The 19,559-nt window shown below is 52.6% G+C and overlaps 1 protein-coding gene across 3 annotated transcripts in view; it reads left to right on the top strand.

The window, feature by feature from the left end:
• The window catches only part of LRSAM1 (leucine rich repeat and sterile alpha motif containing 1), a 56,948-nt gene that overhangs the window by 19,103 nt on the left and 18,286 nt on the right, over positions 1 to 19,559 (top strand). For all 3 annotated transcript variants that reach the window (XM_044992414.1, XM_044992415.1, XM_044992417.1), the window contains exons 9-14: positions 8,855 to 8,976; positions 9,404 to 9,494; positions 11,000 to 11,130; positions 16,235 to 16,264; positions 17,630 to 17,752; positions 18,286 to 18,425. In XM_044992414.1, coding sequence (XP_044848349.1) covers positions 8,855 to 8,976; positions 9,404 to 9,494; positions 11,000 to 11,130; positions 16,235 to 16,264; positions 17,630 to 17,752; positions 18,286 to 18,425 — 637 coding nt within the window. The remainder of the gene's footprint in view (positions 1 to 8,854; positions 8,977 to 9,403; positions 9,495 to 10,999; positions 11,131 to 16,234; positions 16,265 to 17,629; positions 17,753 to 18,285; positions 18,426 to 19,559) is intronic.

Below are 19,559 nucleotides of genomic sequence, written 5' to 3'. Positions count from 1 at the left end.
AAGTTTATCCCTAATCTCCACTCCGTTTAAAGTTTTAAGCGGTCCCACTTCTTCCTTCTTGGTTTTCTTCCTATTTATATGGCTAAAAAACCTTTTGCTATTGGTTTTAATCCCCTTCGCTAGGTCCATCTCCACCCGGCTCTTTGCCTTTCTCACTGCTTCCCTACACCCTCTGACCTCAATAAGGTAGGTTTCTTTGCTGATCCCTCCCATTTTCCACTCCTTGTACGCTTTCTGTTTTTTCTTAATCACCCCTCTAAGACACTTGCTCATCCAGCTCGGTCTAAAACTGCTACCTACGAGCCGTTTTCCCTTTCTCGGGATACATGCCTCTGACAACTCCTGAAACTTCAACCTGAAGTAACCCCAGGCGTCATCTGCCTTTAAATCCCTAAATATGTTAGTCCAATCCACTTCCCTAACTAGTCGCCTTAATTTAGTAAAGTTAGCCCTTTTGAAATCGTAAACCTTAGTCTCAGATGCAATTTTGATTATCCTCCCATTTATTATGAAACGAATTAGCTCATGATCACTCGAGCCAAGGTTGTCCCCTACAACTATTTTCTCCACAAGGTCCTCGTTACTCACCAAAATCAGATCTAAAATGGCATCCCCCCTCGTCGGTTCAGCAACTACTTGATGAAGGAATTCATCAGCTATCACGTCTTAGAACTTTTCTAAGGCTGGCCACCAGGAGAGCAACAATAACAAGTTCCCAACTCCTAATTTGCATGTAATTTACATATTTTAAAACCACATTGAACTCTCACACCTATGATTCTTGCTTGTCCTTGTATCTTCCTCGTTAGATGACCAGAAACTGTTGCTTGTTCAAGCTCTCCAGCAATTAAAAATAATGGTCCTGTGCCTGCTCATACCAGTAGTTATAGGGAGAGAGCAAATGGCAACTGCATTTTAGAGCTCCCCAGTCTATATTTCACCCTCTGGCTGCACTTTGGGCACCTGGTTTAGATTATACATCCCTTGAATCTCCCAAGCATAGAGGGGAGGAGAGCAGGGCAGCCTGCATCTGTGGAGGGAAATACAGTCAGAGAACCAAAGTAACCTCTTTCTGCCAGGTGACTTTGCCTCTGCAGATGCCAGTGGTGCTAGGCCGGAGGAAGAGGACTGGAGGGCAGGGGAGTGGGAATGCTGTGTATGCTGGGTGGGGTACTAGTGACTCAGGGACGGGGGGTGTAGATCACATGCCACCTTAACCAGTCATTTCCTCTATTTTGTGGGCTTGTTACTAATGTACAAAGCCCACTGACACCTCAACCCTTTGTTAACAAAGTTTTTGTGTGGAAATTTCCTTTGTGTAAATTCTGACGCAAACTCTTCTCTACTAAGTGCTATGTTTTGGGAGTGCATGTAGCGACTCTGAATACAGATGATGGACATGACAGGAGAAGTCAGGCAAACAGAAGATGACTCTTAAATATTTGAGTGCTGGGGTTGTTTCTCAAACACACTAATGCACCTCTTGCTCTGTGCTCTCCTATGAAATTGCCCTGCTCTGAACCAGGTGCTAGGTCATATCAGTTTTCTGCTAGGCTGGTAGAAAGGACCAGGAAGCAGTAGGATTGGCAGATCTGCTGTAGGCTATTGAAATACCCCCATTTTAGTTTAGTTGTGACAATGCTTTTGGTGTGGTGTTGTAGGGGATGGGAAGAGCTAGACTCTGTGCTGTGAGACTAATTTCTGGCAACAAGAGAAGTGAGGGGCTATAAATATAGAAAGCTCTGAGAAAACCTGGTTCTGACGCTATGTATAGCAGCAAGATAATGAGAGGGGTGGGCAGCAGCAGAGGGGTAAGTCAGGTGTTGTAACAAGCAGAAGTAGCTGCCTGGAAATAATTTGCGCTAGCCAAGCTTTAAGGTAGGCCCACCAGAACTCATCAGCCAAATAATCCTGGATTCGCCAGGCCTGTATCTCTGCTTTGGCCATGGTGGGCCAATGTCCCTACAGAGCTGCACAGGCTTAGGAGAACCCACGAGAACACTCTGATAAAGGGAACATTGTGCAGCAGGGACTGGACTGGAGGGTGTCAGAGCTTAGGTAATTGATGTGTTCAGCTGAAACCCTGGCCTCTTTCCCCTTAGATGCACAGGCCAATAATCAGTATCCTTCCCTCTCATCCCATGTCTTTGCAGTGGAGTTAAGATGTTCCAGCACCATGTGTGGCCTGTTAGGGTACATCTACACTGCAAAAAACCCCATGGCAGCAAGTCTCAGCGCCTGGGTCCACTGACTCAGGCTGATACTGCAGGGCTAAAGCTAGCAGTGTACATGTTCCCACTCAGGCTGGAGCCTGGACTCTGAGACCCTCACCCTTTGCAGAGATGTACCCACAGACTCAATGTCTCAGTAAGAGCTTGTCTACGCTACTGTGCAGGGTCGATCTAAGGCCTTGTCTACACTACAAGACTATTTCGAATCTACTTAAGTCGAATTTGTGGATTCGACCTTATGAAGTCGAATTTGTGTATCCACAGTAAATACACTAATTCGAATTTCTGAGTCCACAGTAACGGGGCTGGCGTCGACTTTGGAAGCGGTGCACTGTGGGAAGCTATCCCACAGTTCCCGCAGTCCCCGCTGCCCATTGGAATGCTGGGTAGAGCTCCCAATGCCTCCTGGGGGAAAAATGTGTCGAGGGTGCTTTTGGGTAACTGTTGTCATTGAACCGTCAATCACGCCCTCCCTCCCTGAAAGCTCCGGCGGGAAATCTGTTCGCGCCCTTCTCTTGTCGGTTACAGCGCGTACGCCACAGCACTGCGAGCATGGAGCCCGCTGCAATCATCGCTGCACTTATGGCCGTTGTCAACTCCTCGCACCTTATCGTCCACATCTTCCACAGTCAGCTGCTGAGAAATCGGGCGAGGAGGCTCCGGCAGCGCGGTGAGGACAGGAATTCACAGAGTGGCGCAGACCTCTCACAAAGCAGGTTACGCCGCGCCGTGGAGATCATGGTGGCAATGGGTCAAGTTCATGGTGTGGAACGGCGATTCTGGGCCCGGGAAACAAGCACGGACTGGTGGGACCGCATAGTGCTGCAGGTCTGGGATGAATCACAGTGGCTGCGAAACTTCAGGATGCGTAAGGGCACTTTCCTTGAACTCTGTGACTTGCTGTCCCCTGCCCTGAAGCGCCAGGACACCCGGATGCGAGCAGCCCTGAGTGTGCAGAAGCGAGTGGCCATAGCCCTCTGGAAACTTGCAACGCCAGACAGCTACCGGTCAGTAGCGAACCACTTTGGCGTGGGCAAATCTACCGTGGGGGTTGCTGTGATTGAAGTAGCCCACGCAATCGTTGAGCAACTTCTCTCAAAGGTAGTGACTCTCGGAAACGTCCAGGACATCATAGATGGCTTCGCCGCGATGGGATTCCCAAACTGCGGTGGGGCTATAGATGGGACTCACATCCCTATCCTGGCACCAGCCCACCAGGCCAGCGAGTACATTAACCGAAAGGGCTACTTTTCAATGGTGCTGCAAGCACTGGTAGACCATAGGGGACGTTTTACCAACATCTTCGTTGGGTGGGCGGGCAAGGTTCATGACGCGCGTGTGTTCAGGAACTCTGGTCTGTTTAAACGCCTCCAGGCAGGTACTTTCTTCCCGGACCACAAAATAACGGTTGGGGATGTGCAGATGCCTACAGTGATCCTCGGGGACCCAGCCTACCCGCTAATGCCCTGGCTCATGAAGCCCTATACAGGCGCCTTGGACAGAGAGAAGGAACTCTTCAACTACCGGCTGAGCAAGTGCAGAATGGTGGTGGAGTGTGCTTTCGGACGTCTCAAGGGGAGATGGCGGAGCTTACTGACTCGCTCGGACATCAGCGAAAAGAATATCCCCGTAGTTATTGCTGCTTGCTGTGTGCTACACAATCTCTGTGAGAGCAAGGGCGAGACCTTTTTGTCCGGATGGGAGGTTGAGGCAAATCGCCTGGCTGCAGTTTAAGCTCAGCCAGACACCCGTGCCGAGAGAATATCCCAGCGGGAAGCGCTGTGTATCCGGGAGGCTTTGAAAGCAAGTTTCCTCGGAGAGCAGGGTAACCTATGACTCTCCACTTGCTTTCAAGAGAAACTGACCCTGGGCCTGTGTCTGTATGTGTCGATTTCGATCTGCGGTTACATACCCCGTTCTCCAAGTTTCCCCCACTTCCAAAGCACGTTTTAAAGCAAATTAATTGTAACACTCATTATTAATAAATCTTTGTTTTACTTTGCATTTCTGTTCAGGTGTTGAAACATGGATGCATACTGTGCTGGGCACGGTGTGCACTGATGTACAGACCGCTTGTTCCATAGAGGAATGACATCCTCCTGCTCCTACATAGGTCTCTGGGGTGGGGGACGGTTGCAAGTGGTTGTGCATGAAGGGGAGGGATTGCAGGAAGGGGTGGGTTTGCAGGAAGGGGCGAGTGGTGCCTTCTTTGGATAGGGGTTTGGATGATGGCAGTGGGCTGCGGGTTTGGGCGTAGGAAGGGGTGAGGGGTGTGGGGGAAGGGTGAGTATCTGTCCGTGGATGAGGGCTCTTGTTGGGGCTCAGGGCAGCGGAGAGGCTTGTTGCTACGGTGGAAGTGCATGGTAAGGGCAGCGTGCCTTAACATTAAGGGGGTGGCAGGCGCTAGGACCCTGGACAAGCATACACATCACAGAATGACCCGGGGCAGCATACACCACACAGAGTGACCCTGGTGCCTACTGACTGCAGTGTGTGCGTGCCCTGCAGTTGATCATGGCCCCAAGTCTGTACCCTGGTAATGTAGGCTATACCGTGCAATTATAAATACCCTCCCCCCCCCATACACAAAAAAATCCTCTGACACGAAAGACGTGACCGAAATAGTGAATAACAGCAAACAGCGTTTAATAATCTAATACACACTGGGGGGATGAAACTTGGATTTGGGACTGGGTGAGCCTGTAAGGGAAGCACTTCTACAAATTTATAGCGTGAGAGGTGTGTGGTACATTAGCGCTATGCAGTGGTGCAGTGACAGTTCTCACGGCCCCTACCGCCCCGCCGTCTTGTACTTTTGGGTGAGGGGGGGGCAGAACTTCTTGGCGGGGGAGGGCGGTTGCAGATACACTGCAGGGGGGCTCTGTCCTCCTGCCTGCGGTCCTGCATAACATCAACAAGGCGCCGGAGCGTGTCCGTTTGCTCCCTCATTAGCCCAAGCAGCGTTTGAGTCGCCTGCTGGTCTTCCTGCCGCCACCTGTCCTCCTGTTCGATGTGTGTGCAATGCTGTTGACATAGGGTCTCCCTCCACTGTCTCTGCTCTGCCGCCTCGGCTCTGGAGCAAGCCATCAGTTCTGCGAACATCTCGTCCCTAGTCTTTTTCTTTCGCCGCCTAATCTGCGCCAGCCTCTGCGAGGGGGATGCCGGGGCAGTCCGGGAAAGAGCCGAAGCTGTGTGATGGGAAAAGTAACTGATTTCCTTGAACAGATACATGTTTGCGAACAGTGAACACAGTCTAGTCAGTTTCTCTGAACAAGACCATACAGGGCAACAAGTCTCACGAGATCTCAGGACAAGTTCGAGATTTCGGAATACGCTCTCATTGGCTGCGGCATTGCACAGGAGAGCGGACAAGTGGGGAGAGACAGCTGAATCCGTCTAGCAGACAGTCCTGGTAAGCCTTACAGTACATTCTGCTTATCAGTTAATGGATAGCTGTGCCCTCCCGCTAAAGGCAATCTGGAAATCATATACTCTGACCCTTTTCCAGCCACTCCCGCCAGTGCACGGGAAAGATCAATGTATGCTTTTCCTATGTGGCCTACAACACGTGGCTGTTAAGCGAGAGTCATTGTTATGCAAAGTAAAAGTCAACCATTCACAACAGTAACAATACACTAATTGCCCTAATTAGATGCAGCATTTCATGAACGAGATCACCCTGATGCGGGTCCCTCGGAGTCACAAAGAGCGGATGCTAAGGGAAGCCCTGCAGAGACCAGGACCATATGCGGCCATGCTTGTGGAGGCGATGATTCCCATCTACATAAGGATGTCCTGGCGCAGAAGAGTGTGCTTCCACGGAGCACCCAACAAGGCACCTCTCCCCAGGAACCTCCTGCGGAGGCTTTTCGAGGACCTAAATGAGACCTTTCTTGAATTGTCCCTGGAGGATTATTGTTCAATCCCTATATGTGTGGACCTACTTTTCATATAGTTTTTCATTGAAAATTTTATATATAGTATTTCTATTTTTTTATACCTGTTTTATAAAAAATAAATGTTTACATGTTTATAGCACTTACCGCCTGATCCTTCCCCTGATTCAGAGTCCGGGTTAACGGCCGGGGAGGGTTGGTAGGGGATCTCTGTGAGGGTGATGAAGAGATCCTGGCTGTCAGGGAAAGCAGTTTTGTGTTCGCTGTCGCCTGCGCCGTCCTCCACAGACCGTTCCTCATCTTCCACATCGGCGAACATCGAGGAGGGACTGTCCAGGTTCACTATGCCATCCACTGAGTCCACAGTCACTGGTGGGGCAGTGGTGGCAGACCCACCTAGAATGGCATGCAGTGCCTCATAGAAGCGGCATGTCTGCGGCAGGGCTCCGGAGTGTCCGTTTGCCGCTCTGACTTTTTGGTAGCCTTGTCTCAGGTCCTTGATTTTCACGCAGCACTGCATTGCATCCCGGCTGTATCCTTTCTCTATCATTGCTTTGGAGACCTTCTCGAAGGTCTTTGCATTCCGCTTGCTGGAGCGCAGCTCCGACAGCACAGACTCCTCGCCCCACACACCGATCAGATCCAGGACTTCCCGGTCTGTCCATGTTGGGGACCTCTTTCTATTCTTGGATTGGCCGGACTCCTCTGCTGGAGAGCTCTGCATCGTTGCAGGTGCTGCGGAGCTCGCCCCGATGTCCAGCCAGGACGTCAGATTCAAAGTGCCCAGACAGGAAAATGAATTCAAATTTTCCCGGGTCATTTCCTGTGTGGCTGGTCAGAGAATCCAAGCTCCGACTGCTGTCCAGAGCGTCAACAGAGTGGTGCACTGTGGGATAGCTCCCGGAGCTACTAAGTTCGATTTGCATCCACACCTAGCCTAATTCGGGCTAGCCATGTCGAATTTAGCGTTACTCCACCTGTCGGGGTGGAGTACCAAATTCGAACTAAAGAGCCCTCTAGTTCGAATTAAATGGCTTCCTGGTGTGGACGGTTGAGCGGTTAGTTTGAATTAACGCTGCTAAATTCGAATTAAAGTCCTAGTGTAGCCCAGGCCTAAGATACGCAACTTCAGCTACGTGAATAGCATAGCTGAAGTCGACGTACTTAGATCTACTTACCACGGTGTCTGCACTGTGGTAAGTCGACAGCTGATGCTCTCCCGTCGACTCCACTTGTGCTTCTCATTTTGGTGGAGTACCATCGACGGGAGAGCGCTCAGCAGTCGACTTATCGAGTCTAGACTAGACGCAATAAATCGACCCCTGCTGGATCAATCACTGCCCGCAGATCCTGCGGGTAGTGTTGATAAGCTTTTAGTGTGACTAAGGAAGGAGGTTCTGTGCATGCTGAACTGCCCAGCACATTGTAGTGCTTAGAAATAGCTGATTTGGTAAGCCTCAGGCTGGGGCTGTCAGGATAGGCCCTGATGTCCTAGCTGGCTGTGGCCAGCTAAGGCATCTAACAAAGCATTAGCCATACCAGAGTGTGTGTACACTTTGTGTAGTTTAATAAACAGTCTTGAACCAAGAGGTCCCGCAAGCCCAAAGACTAGGTCTCACTCTGAACTAGGTAGCTGACAGGGCTGATTTCACTCAAATGACCAAGAACAGCAGTTTAGCTATTTGGAAAGGCTAACTTTTCTAGGTGTACTGTCCCTTTAAATGTTAATACCTCTGTCAGGGGCTGGGGGCATTTGTGCCTGCTCCTGGCTTCCTCCCCATCTGTTCCTCATGTGTCCTCGCTGTCACATTAGGCTCCTCGCCCCCATCATGGCTGTTGGCAAGTCTTGTCATTTGTGGCTGTCCACAGTCTCTATGCCCCAGCCTCTCCTCTGCTCTTAGCATTATGGTGACATTTTCACTGCCCTGTCCCTTGCATCCCATCTGGCTCCTCTCCAGTCTGGACACTGCTGCCAAAATCCCTCTCTCCTAGCTGCTCAGCCCTGGGCACTTCCCCTCTTGGAATTCCTCAATTGGCTTCCACTCCCCTCCAGTGCCCTGTTCTCCTCTTCCCCTGCCAGGCCCTGACCAGCTCCACCCCTTCCTCCAGCTCCCTTCTTGTTCCCTCCTGCTTCCTGAATTCCCTTTGTGGGTTTTTCTCCCACTTTCACGTTTGTTCCTTCCCTGTTGCTCCTTAAGCCTGGAGTCCCTTCCCTCTGCTTTGGGGTCAAACTCTGCCTCTCCGCAAAGCCCCTCACACTCAGTCCACTGAGTCCTTAACCTGGTACATTTGGGTTCTGGGTTGTAGCTAGTCAGCCTCTTAGGCCAGGGACCATTCTCTCAATATCTTTTGTAAGGGACTGGCTGGTCACATGGTGTTGGCTTCTAGCTGGCTGTGTCCCACTGTGACCTTCTCAGGGAAGCAACTGCTGTAGTGACCCCAAGGATGTTACGTGGCATTGCTGGTGAGCGATCTTGACTATGAGGGAGGCATCTACATTGGTCTCTGTGTTAAAATGTGCTGAGCCTGCACCAAGTTTTGAGATCCCCTCATGTATGGTACATAATGTAGGGACAAAGTGATTTTTATTCAGACTAGTGTAATCTCAAGTCAGTGTATTGAAAATACCAAACTAGCTGGCAGCTGAGGGGCTTGCAGTTCAGAGGAGTGAATTCTCTGGAGGGTCGATTTGGAGGGTGGACTAATTGGCGTCCCTTTTCTCCCTAGGTAATAAGCTGAAGGAGCTGCCTTCTACCCTGGGTGACCTGCGCAGCTTGCGCACCCTTGATATCAGTGAGAATCTGCTGCAGAAATTGCCCCAGGCACTGGCTCACATCCGCACGCTGGAGGTATGCAACCCCTGCACACACATGGCAGTGTTAGGCACCCGCAATCCAGGCAACTGCAAGGGGCCCAGAGACAGTGAGAGGACCCTGCATATGGTGACTCAGTTACTTGTCCCTGGTGACAAACACAGTTGCAGCGGAGCTGGAACACACCCTACCTGTGCAGATGATTCCATTTTTTCTCTACAGAATGGCATCCTCTATGCACAGTGCATGTGAGATCATGCTGGCTTTAGGTGATGCCTGCTAGTGCAGAAACATTCTGCCATTCAGTTATAGTGAGGTGCAATGAAAGTCTGGCAGTTCAATCTCTAGGGTGAAACTGTCCTTTTCTGCTGCTTTGACCCCCTGGCTTTGAGCCAGCGGGACTCTGTCTGGGTTGTTAGATTGTGAATGAAAGCTGGAACTCTGTGTGCTCTTTGTTTTGGAGACTCTGATGCTGGATGCTTCGTCCATGACCTACCCGCCATATGATGTTTGCAGTGCTGGCACAGAGTCTGTCCAGCAGTTCCTGTGCAAAGGTAAGCAAGGGGAGAAGCCTGTAGATGGGGGTGAAAGGTCAAGGGTCTGCTGCACAATGTACCTGCGGCTAAATGCCAATTAGGTCTTGCCCTGAGTTCCAGGAATGTGTCTGTGAAGGCGTGATGTTCCAAAGGGGATTGGTACTTCATCAGCTGTACCTGGTACTTCAGGGAGCTCATGATTGGTGTTTTGCTCATGTGGCAGATACATTAGACAGCATGTAAGCCATAGCTGGCAGCCAGCCAGAGTATGAGCTACGGGCTGGGTATTGACTTCTTACTGGCTTCTTGAAATTGATGACCAATTTCTGAAAGGGGCAAGGTTGGTCTTGTGGTTAAAGCATAGGAGTGGGAGTGTGATGGCAGATGTTGACCTCACACTCTCCAGGAAAGGGTAATGAGCTGCTGTGGGCTCAGTCAGCCCTGCCCCATTCCACCTGCAATAGGTGTCAGTCTTGGAGGGAGGGTTACCAGGGGAACAGCACAGCTCAGTGGGGGCTGACTGGGACAGAGAACAGGCTTCCAGCTCTCACTCTGAAAGAGGCGCCTGGCTGGGGCTGCAGACTGCTTGAGAGACAGCTGGCTGCCAGAGCCTTCCCGGGGGAAGCTGGGCCCGATGCAGGACTGTTCTGATTTGCTACTGATGACTCGCCTGCAGTTGCAGAAGCAGGTGGCTGCAGGTATTGCCCCTCCTGAAAGGGACGACATCCCGATAAAACCCTTTTGCCTTTTTACACCTGCCCAAGGACTCCGTAGTGCTCTGTCCTGAGCCAAGGAGAGATCCAGGTGCGTGGAGTCCAGAGAGCTATTCCAGGCTGCGTTACTGACTGTGTGACTATGGACAAGCCACGGTCTCTGCATCTTCTGTTTCTCATCCATAAAATGGGGACAATGTGACTTCTCTTCCTCATGGGAGGATGGCAGGCTTCTTTCACAAAGGGCTTGGAGGCCCTTGGAGAAGGACAAGGGACTGGTATTAAAATGCAAACACTTAAGCCTGCTAGGTGAGAAGAGGGCGAGGGAGGAAGTGCTGCTTGTGTGTGTAAGCTATATAGCCAATATGGGGGGTGCTAAATGGAGTCAGACTTTCAGCTGAACTCCCTGCGATAAGAACAATCGGGGAGAGAGTCAGAACTGTAACATTACTGTAATTCCAACTCAGCTGATCCCCAGGCAGCCCAGTCGAAGTGGGTCTGGTGACTCCGAGTAGCCTTGTTTGTCCCTAAGGAGAAGGGGACACTAATGCTCCTCCCCCCCAGTGCATGAGACCATTCATCACAGCCGCCATCTTCCTAGGTGAGAACAAAGCCGCAGCACTCCCTTCAGAGCCTGCCATTGCCACCTCCTAGCTGGCTGCAGGGATCAGTGAGCTCCTTCAGGCACTCTACCAGGGTGGGGAGTGAGAGACCGTGACTGGAAGCAGAGTCTCCCTGGGCCAGCCCTGACCCACGTGTTGTGTAACTGGGTGGCTCTGTGTGATTTGCCTAGTGTCTGGTGTCTTCCAGAGTCGGGAATCAAATACTGCCCTCCCTCCCAGTATCTTCTTCCGGTGCTGGAAAGTGATGGAGGAGAAACATCAGTGGATGGTGTCGACAGGCGTGTGCATAAATACATGGAGGAAGAAAGCGAGTGGCAGGTGAGGATCTCAGCCACATACAGAGCAGAATACTGGCACTTTGCTCTTCTGCTGCACCTTCCATCTGCAGATTTCCATGCCCTTAGTTCACTAAGCCTCAGGATCTCTCACCCCTGGGAGGTATGGAAGCCTCATCCTTACATCCATTGGCTAAATGGAGTCACTCGGGTCATGGAGTAAGTCAATGGCGGAGCCCTGATGCCCTGGAACACAGCTCCATCACCACGGCCCTGCTGCTCAGGGTGTTCAAAGCACACTGGAAGCCAGTTGCATAGAGCACATTATACATATTCATGTTAGTATTTTCCTGCACTACCTTCATTTTAGGTCAGCATCTTGAAAGCAAGGAGGCAGGATAGCTAGAGTGACGCACAGAGTGTAATGCACTGTGTGGCCTGGCATTGCAATACAGGGAAATTCTGAGTCTTCTCCAACGGGCATCGATGGAAGCATTAAGGCTCCATATGGGCCACTTTCCCATTCGAAGGTCAAGCTTTAGAATGGGAAGTCCTGCAGCTCCACCCAGGAAGTGTGGAGTCAGCCCCGTAGGTCTCAGTTCGATACTGATTAGCTACTGATGCCACATGGCAAGTGTGCCGGGAGAATCTGTTGAGAATCCTTCTCCTATAAGCCCTACTGTGTTTTATTTGAACCCTTTCCTCATTTGGGGTATTGTATACAAACCAGCATGCCCCGCTGCTTGCCTCTCATTTGAGGCCAACGTGCCTAATTAGGCCCAGTTTATCACCGTGTAAATCCAGAATCACTGCTTGTGGTCAACAGATTTACATGAGAGCAGAATCTGGCCCATCAGCTTCTGTCTCTAACATCTCAAACCCTTCCATGGTAACTAATTGGCATTGGCTTGGATGGGCCACGGTGTTGCAAACTGAGGACCCAGATTTCTAGACATAGTATGGGGCATGCAGGGTCAGCCCTGTACAGGGCTGTGTGGAGAAGAGCTTTTTCATTGGACCAGCTTAGCTATTAGGGTAGGGCTAGATATCTTTTCAGTTACAGGTTCCCTCTGGGAGCTTAGATGGAAAATCTACTGCTATAAAACCCTCATATTCATTTATTTTTTTGTAATAATGAAGAGATTTGTTTGTATTTGGATTTTCCCCCATCTGCAATCCCGACATTGCAGCCTTGTCCTAGGGCAGGGGTCGGCAACCTATGGCACGCGTGCCAAAGATGGCACGCAAGCCGATTTTTAATGGCACGCTGGAGCCTGCCGGGACTTCAGCATGCCATTAAAAATCCTGCCCAGCCTGGCCCGCTCTCCTCTGCCCTCCACTCCCCCCGCGGGGGCAGGGAGCAGAAGCACAGCCGTGTGCACGGGGTGGGCAAATGGCCCCCCTCTCCCAGCGCGGCAAGCCACGGGGTCCGTGCTCACGGACCAGAGTGCCAGGCCGAGCCGCAGCAAGCTGACGGCCCCTCCCTTGCCTTCTCCCCTCCCCTCCCCTCCCCTCCCCTGGAGCCCTGTTGCCGCACGCGCAGCGCTCTGGGGGTCGGGGCTGTGCGCTCCCGCAGGGCAGTGTTTGGCTCTGCGGGGAGGCAGAAACGCTTCCCCCTCCCCTGGAGCCATGCCGCCCTGTGCGCTCCTGCGGGGCAGCATATCTGGCTCTGCGTGGAGCCTCATGCTAAGGGGTCCAGAGCTGGGGGGGTTGGATAAGGGGTGGGGGCTGTCAGGGGACAGAGAGCAGGGTGGGTTGGATGGGGGGGTGGGGTCCTGGGGGCGGTGGTTAGGGGCGGGGGGGTCTCTGGAGGGGGCAGTCAGGGAGCAGGGGGGGTTGGATGGGGCATGGGAGTCCCGGGGTCTGTCAGGGGGCGGGGGGTGGATAGGGGTCAGGGCAGTCAGGGGTCTGGGAGCAAGGAGGGTCTTTGGGGGGGGCAGTTAGGGTGGGGGGGTCTCTGGAGGAGGTGGTCAGGGGACGAGGAGCTGGGGGGGTTGTCTGAGTCAGGAGTTCTGGGGGTCCTGTCAGGAGGCAGGGGTGTGGAGAGGGGTTGGGGCAGGCAGGGAGCAGAGTGGGGGTTGGATGGGTCGAGAGTTCCGGGGGTCCTGTCAGGGGGCGGGGAGTGGTTGGATAGGCATGGGAGTCCTGGGGATCTGTCTGGGGGCGGGGATGTGGATAAGGATCGGGGCAGTCAGGAGACAGGTATGGGGGTAGGGTCCAGTCAGGGGACAAGGAACAGGGAGGCTTAGATAGGAGGTGGGGTCCTGAGGGGGCAGTTGGGGGCAGGGGTCCCAGGAGGGGGTAGTCAGGTGACAAGGAGCAGGGGGGTTGGGAGTTCTTAGGGGGGCAGTCACCCAACCTTCTCCCCTGAGCCCTGACCCCCCCCACACACACACACCGCCCTTGGCCCTGAGCCCCACACGCCCCCCCCAGGCCCCTGCCCTGAGCCCTGTACCTCCCTCATACTCACTCAGTCCTCTGCTTGACTCCTTCATCCCCCTCCCACAGCCCTAGCCCTGACACCTGCACCCCACACATACCCAGCCCTGACTACAGCTCTCTGCCCTGACTCTTGCACCCCCCCACATCCCCAGTCCCCCCACACCCCATGCACCCGCCACATCCCCACCCCCATCCAGAGCACCAAACGGGAGCTCCTGCACCCCCCACACACATTCCCACCTGCACCCCTCGCATCAAATGGGAGCTGCCCAGGTAAGTGCCCCACACCCAAACCTCCTGCCCCAACCCTGAGCCCCCTCCCTCATTCTAGCTCCCGGCCAGACCCTTCACCCCCAGCCCTGTGCTCAGTGCACTCCCACCCTCAACTCAGTGCAGAGAGAGGAAGAGAATGGCCAGAACCAGGGAGAAGGTAGGTACCCACTGTATGTGGGCAGGGCCGGGACCCCAGACTGGCAGCGGGCTGAGCGGATCTGGCAGCCGGGATCCCGGTTGGTAGGAGCCGGCGGATAGAACCCCTGAGCGGCAGTGGGCTGAGCTGCTCAGCCCACTGCCGGTCTGGGGTCCCAGCTGCCGGCCCCGCACAGCCCGCTGCTGGTCTGGGGTTCTGGCTGCCGGACCCTTGCCAGCCAGGGTCCCGGCCGCAGGCCTCGCTCAGCCCACTGCCGGCCTAGGTGAGCGGGCCGGTGGTGTAAGATCAACATTTTAATTTCATTTTAAATGAAACTTCTTAAACATTTTGAAAACCTTGTTTATTTTACAATACAACACTAGTTTAGTTATATAATATAGAGACTTATAGAGAGAGACCTTCTAAAAAACATTAAAATGTATTACCAGCACGCGAAACCTTAAATTAGAGTGAATAAATGAAGACTCGGCACACCACTTCTGAAAGGTTGCCGACCACTGCTCTAATTTAAGGTTTTGCGTGCCAGTAATATATTTTAATGTTTTTTAGAAGGTCTCTTTCTATAAGTCTTTAATATATAACTAAACTATTGTTGTATGTAAAGTAAATAAGGATTTTAAAATGTTTTAAGAAGCTTCATTTAAAATTAAATTAAAATGCAGAGCCAGGACCCGGGCAGTGTGAGTGCCACTGAAAATCAGCTTGCGTACTGCCTTCCCCTGCCTTACAGGCTTGGCCCTGAATCTTCAGTGGCCCCAGAGCATGCTGCTTTCCACCAGGTTCTGAATCTCAGTGGCACCTGGCTGGGACGGGCACTTGTCCCAAGTGTGGCTGGGCAGGGGCAGCGCTCTCTCAGAACAGTAACTGTGGGTCGAACCATTTCCTCTTTAATCAGATTTAACAGATTGTCAGGCCATGTCTGCACTACAGCAGCAGCTATGCTGCTTCCTCTTACAGCGACGAAGGGTTTTTCTGTCTGTAGGTAATCCACACCCCTGAGCGGCAGTAGCTAGGTGGACAGAAGCATTCTGCCATCAACCTAGCTGCATCTACCCCAGGGGTTAGGTCGGTATAGCTACAGAGTTCACAAGTGTGAAACACTATAGCAGTGTCAACCTAACAAGAGAGCTTGTTAGGTTGACAACCTAAGCTAGAGAGCTTACAGTGGCACCGCTGTAAAATCTCCAGGATAGCCCCTCTATAATTAAGCCACCTCCAGCAAGCGGCAGTAGCTGTGTTGGTGGGAGAAGCTCTCCTGCCAACATAGTGCTGTCCATACCGGTGCTTACATCGATATAACTTATGCCACTTTGGGGGAGAGTATTCACACCCCTGAGTGACATAAGTTATACTGATTAAGTGGTAGTGTAGACCAGGGGTCGGCAACTTTTCAGCAGCGGTGTGCCGAGTCTTCATGTATACACTCTAATTTAAGGCTTCGAGTGCCGGTAATACATTTGAACATTTTTTAGAAGGTCTCTCTATAAGTCTATAATATATAACCAAACTACTGTTATATGTAAAGTAAACATGGTTTTCAAAATGTTTCAGAAGCTTTATTTAAAATTAAATTAAAATTCAGATCTTATTAGTTTAGTGTGATCCTTGCCCTTGCTTTTCCTTGCTGAGTTTTCCAATGTCTGGTGGCACCTATTTAGATACTTTAAGCTGCAAACAGGCTTCTGAGTTATAAGTTGATAACTAGCTGGCAGAAGGTCAGCGGCTGGAACCCCTGATCCACAGCTGAGGTGAGTGGAGCTGGCGGCTGGTAGGGCTGAGCAGGGCCGGAAGCCTGGACCCTGTCTGGCAGGGGGCTTGCGCTGGAACTCCAACTGGAAGCAAGGTGAGTGGGGCTGAGGGGACCCCTGCTGGCAAAGGGCCAGCAGCCAGAACCCCAGAGCAGTGGGGGGCTGACCGCCAGAGCTCTGGGGTTTCCACCACCGGCTCCTGCCAGCTGGGGTCTCAGCCCGCTGTCAGCCTGGGGTTCCTTCTCCCAGGCCAGCAGCGGGTGCTGAGTGGGACCCCGGCTGGCAAGGGGCCAGCAGCGGGAACCCCAGAGCAGTGGGGGGCTGAGCAGCTCAGCCCGTCCCGCGTGCCATGAAAAATCGGCTCACGTGCCACCTTTGGCATGCGTGCCGTAGGTTGCCGACCCCTGGTGTAGACATAGCCTCAGTCGAGGAAGAGGGAACGGAGTGGCCTAACGTTACCTAGAGAAGGCAACCTGCCTGCCGCCTGATTAAACACCTCTCTCCTAATGCTTTCCTTTACTTTTCAGAACAAATTCTTGGATTATGAGAAGAGGAAGGTAAGGAAGAGTCCCTGCAGAGGCCTTTTCTGGGAGTTCTGAGTGTGCTCGTTTCTCTTTCTGTCCAGTTGAGCAAACCAGCACTGAATGCCTTGAAACCTGGAGCTTTGCAACCCCCTGCTCTCTGAGTGAGAGAGGCATCAGAACACACACTCCACATCTGACTCTGAAGGCAGGAATTGCCTGACACGCACTAGTTGTTTTCCTTTCAGATCAGTTTGTTTTGGCAGCCGTGGCATATATTTGCGTGAGAAGTCCCAGTTCAGGTTAAGCATGTGTCCATCTCCATGTGGAAGAAGCAGGGCTGCTTCTAGTGCTTATGCTTTCTGGAGCCATCCCAACCCTTTCATCACTTCTTTTCTACTCTCTAAGCTTCAGGAGTTTAAGTGCCTGGCTAGATCCAGACACTGTGTGTAAACTTATCCACACTCAGCTGTGCCAGAGCACCCACGTCCTGACCTGCAGCCCCCTGCTACTCCAGCCCTGGGCCCCATTCTGCCGAGGTACCTCAGTACTGCCCCACGGCAGCTACTGTTCCTGACCCCCTCCCTCCTACCATATAGCTCTTCCAGTGCACCTCCAAGCCAGACCTGCAGTCGTAATGAGAGCCCTTGTTGCTGCTCCACTCCTTTGCACATGCAGCTAAAATGTCAGTGATCTTTTCTGCAGCCAGAGTGCTGATTTGCTGTCAGTTGTCACCCCAGAACTGACATTACTGCTCATCTGGCTTCCACCTCTCATTGCGCCTCTGGCGCTGGGATTCTTTCCCCCGATGCATTGACTGGCTGCATTTTTCCCAGTGAAATCTCACTTTATTTCCTGCCCCCCTCTCTAACCTCTACCTGTGCTCGCTGCTAGGCCAAGGCCATGAATGTACTGCATCAGCACTGCCGACCTCCGTTAGTCACTCACTCTGTGTTCACCCAGTCCCCCTCCCTCAGCTCAGGCTTTCTGGCTGGCTCATTCTGTTGCTGACGGCCTTCTCTGCTGGCGTTCTGAAGCTCCTGGGGATTTCCCTGGCCTTCCAGAGGCTAACAGTACTGCATCTCTCTCCTCCGTACAGCATGTTGTGGGGCTGGGGGAGAGGGTGAGCTCACTGAGTGAAATGACTTTCTGACCATGCTGAAATGTCGGTAGCAAGGCAGCTGGAACAGCAGTTTCCTCTTGATGCTGTTTGGATTCCTGTGTAGGAATCACTGGATTTTTCTAGAGCACTCCAGCTCCCCGGCTGGTTTAGCCTGGACATACAGTTGGGATCTCATTGCCCTGATACTGTTTTCATCAGCCTGGGTCTTGGTTTGAATAGTGGAATAGCCTGCAGGCTGCCGATCCCAACCCTCACTCTGCTTCTCGCTCCTCTGCCAGGAAGAGAAGATGCTGGAGAAGCTGGAGTTCGAGCGTCGCCTGGACATGGGGCAGAGGGAGCATGCTCAGCTTCTTCAGCAGAGCAGCAGTCAGAAGGAGGAGATTCTGCAGACTGTGAAGAAGGTACATCAGCTGGGGCCCAAGGCTCTGGCACCTGGCCTGTGGCTGAGGAGTACATTTGATCTGGACTGTCCATCTGTTCTGCTCTGGACAGACTTGACCCTTGCCCACCTGCTCCCTTTCAGAACAGGCATTTCATGTATCGACATGTGGGCCCCACCCATGCTGAGGGGCCCCCCAGAGGCAGCACTCACAGGGCTCTCCTCTCAGCTCTCTGTCATTTTTATTCCCAGTTTCTCCTCTCCTTTTGACTCTCCAGAGGGCTTTTCAGGGACTGCAGCGACAGTCCTGCACTGGCCCCTCACGCTGGCCTAGAGGTGACCTAGCATGTCTCTGCTCTCTCCAGTGTCTCTGGCTTTCACGTGATGCCATCAGTGTCCGTGTAAGCTCTGGATAGGCTCCTTGTCCACTCTCTTGGAACCTTTCAGCTCCTTGTAATAAAACACCATCCTCAGTGATTCGCATGGGCTGTGGGCACAGCTCAGCAGAGTTGTCACTTCTCCCTTCAGCTAGTTTCCCTTTTCCCCTTGCCACAGGAGCAGGTGAGGCTGGAGAAAGGTCTGACGAAGCATCAGCGCAACCTGGAGGGAGAGCACCTGAAGCTGCTGGAGCAGCTGAAGCAAACAGAGCAGGGCATTGCCAGCCGAATCCAGAAGCTTCTGGAGGAGAATCAGAGGTTGGCCTCCTCCCTGGACACCTTGCAGTCAGCGCTGCCCCTCTGCACATTTATTTCTTTGTCCCATTTTGCGCTGACCGGCTGCTTGTGACCTGTCCATTTCTCTGAGGTTTTTCCATAGTCAAACTCCCCAAGCAGCACAGAAATGACTGAGCAGTGAGGGTGAATCCCTGTGATGCTGTGGTGGGGCAGGGGTGAGGCTGGAGAACAACACCAAGGGAAACCCTCCGTGCTGCAAATCCTTGTTTGGAGGCACATTCTATCACAGCCTTCCTGGTACAGACTGTGGGCAAAACTAGCCAACGTGCTTAAGGCCTTGTCCATACATCAAAGATGTCCTACTTTCTATGGATATAAGTCTCTAGTGTGGACACAGTTACACGGTGTCTCTATGCCTTGTACCCAGAGAGCTGGCCTTGGGCTTAAGACACCTCACTGAGACCTGAGCTTTAGTTTCACTTCCCAGCCCTACTAGTCTCTGCTTCTTCTCTGGCTTTAGCAAAGTCTTTGGAGGTCCGACTGAATGACCAAAATGGTCCTGCCGCCCCAAGTCTGAACTCTGAAATTTGTTAGGTGCAAATCAGCCACAGGCTGTTGTTGTCACTGAGGCGGGCATGATCACATGTGTTTAGCCAACGGGGACAAACCTAAACTTTCAGCCCAGAATTCCTGGTGCAAATAACTGTGAACAGAAGAGTTTGGGCCGTGGTGGAAGCAGCTGCACCCTGGGTGTCCCAGCTCCCACTGCCTGGCCTGAATCTGTTCGGCACAGAGCTGCGGAGGGATAGGTGCTGACCTGAGCCCAGATACCGAGGGGAGGGAAATGTTGCAGAGGCGCTGTACCCCAGGAACTGTGTGTCCTCTTGCTTTGCAGGAGAGGGGAATGCCAGCTAGTGTGTGTGGTGGATGGAGTTATATGATGAAGCTGCCAACAGCAAGGAAGGCTGCCAAGCTCCTCCATGCTCCAAGGGGTAAATCCTCTGGCCAGCGCCTAGCCCAAGCCCTGGGAAAATAGGTACAAAGAAGGAGTCCTGCTCCACCCCCACTCCTCCCATCATGGGGTTGGCCTCCCAGTGGCTCCCCCATGAGGGTGAGGATGGGAAGATCTACCCAAAGGCAGTGTCCCCCAGCCTC

Source organism: Mauremys mutica, chromosome 18 (assembly GCF_020497125.1).
Source record: "Mauremys mutica isolate MM-2020 ecotype Southern chromosome 18, ASM2049712v1, whole genome shotgun sequence".
In the NCBI taxonomy this organism is placed as follows: Eukaryota; Metazoa; Chordata; order Testudines; family Geoemydidae; genus Mauremys; species Mauremys mutica.
Note: the sequence above shows the minus strand (reverse complement) of the source record. Positions and strands in the feature narration are given on the sequence as shown.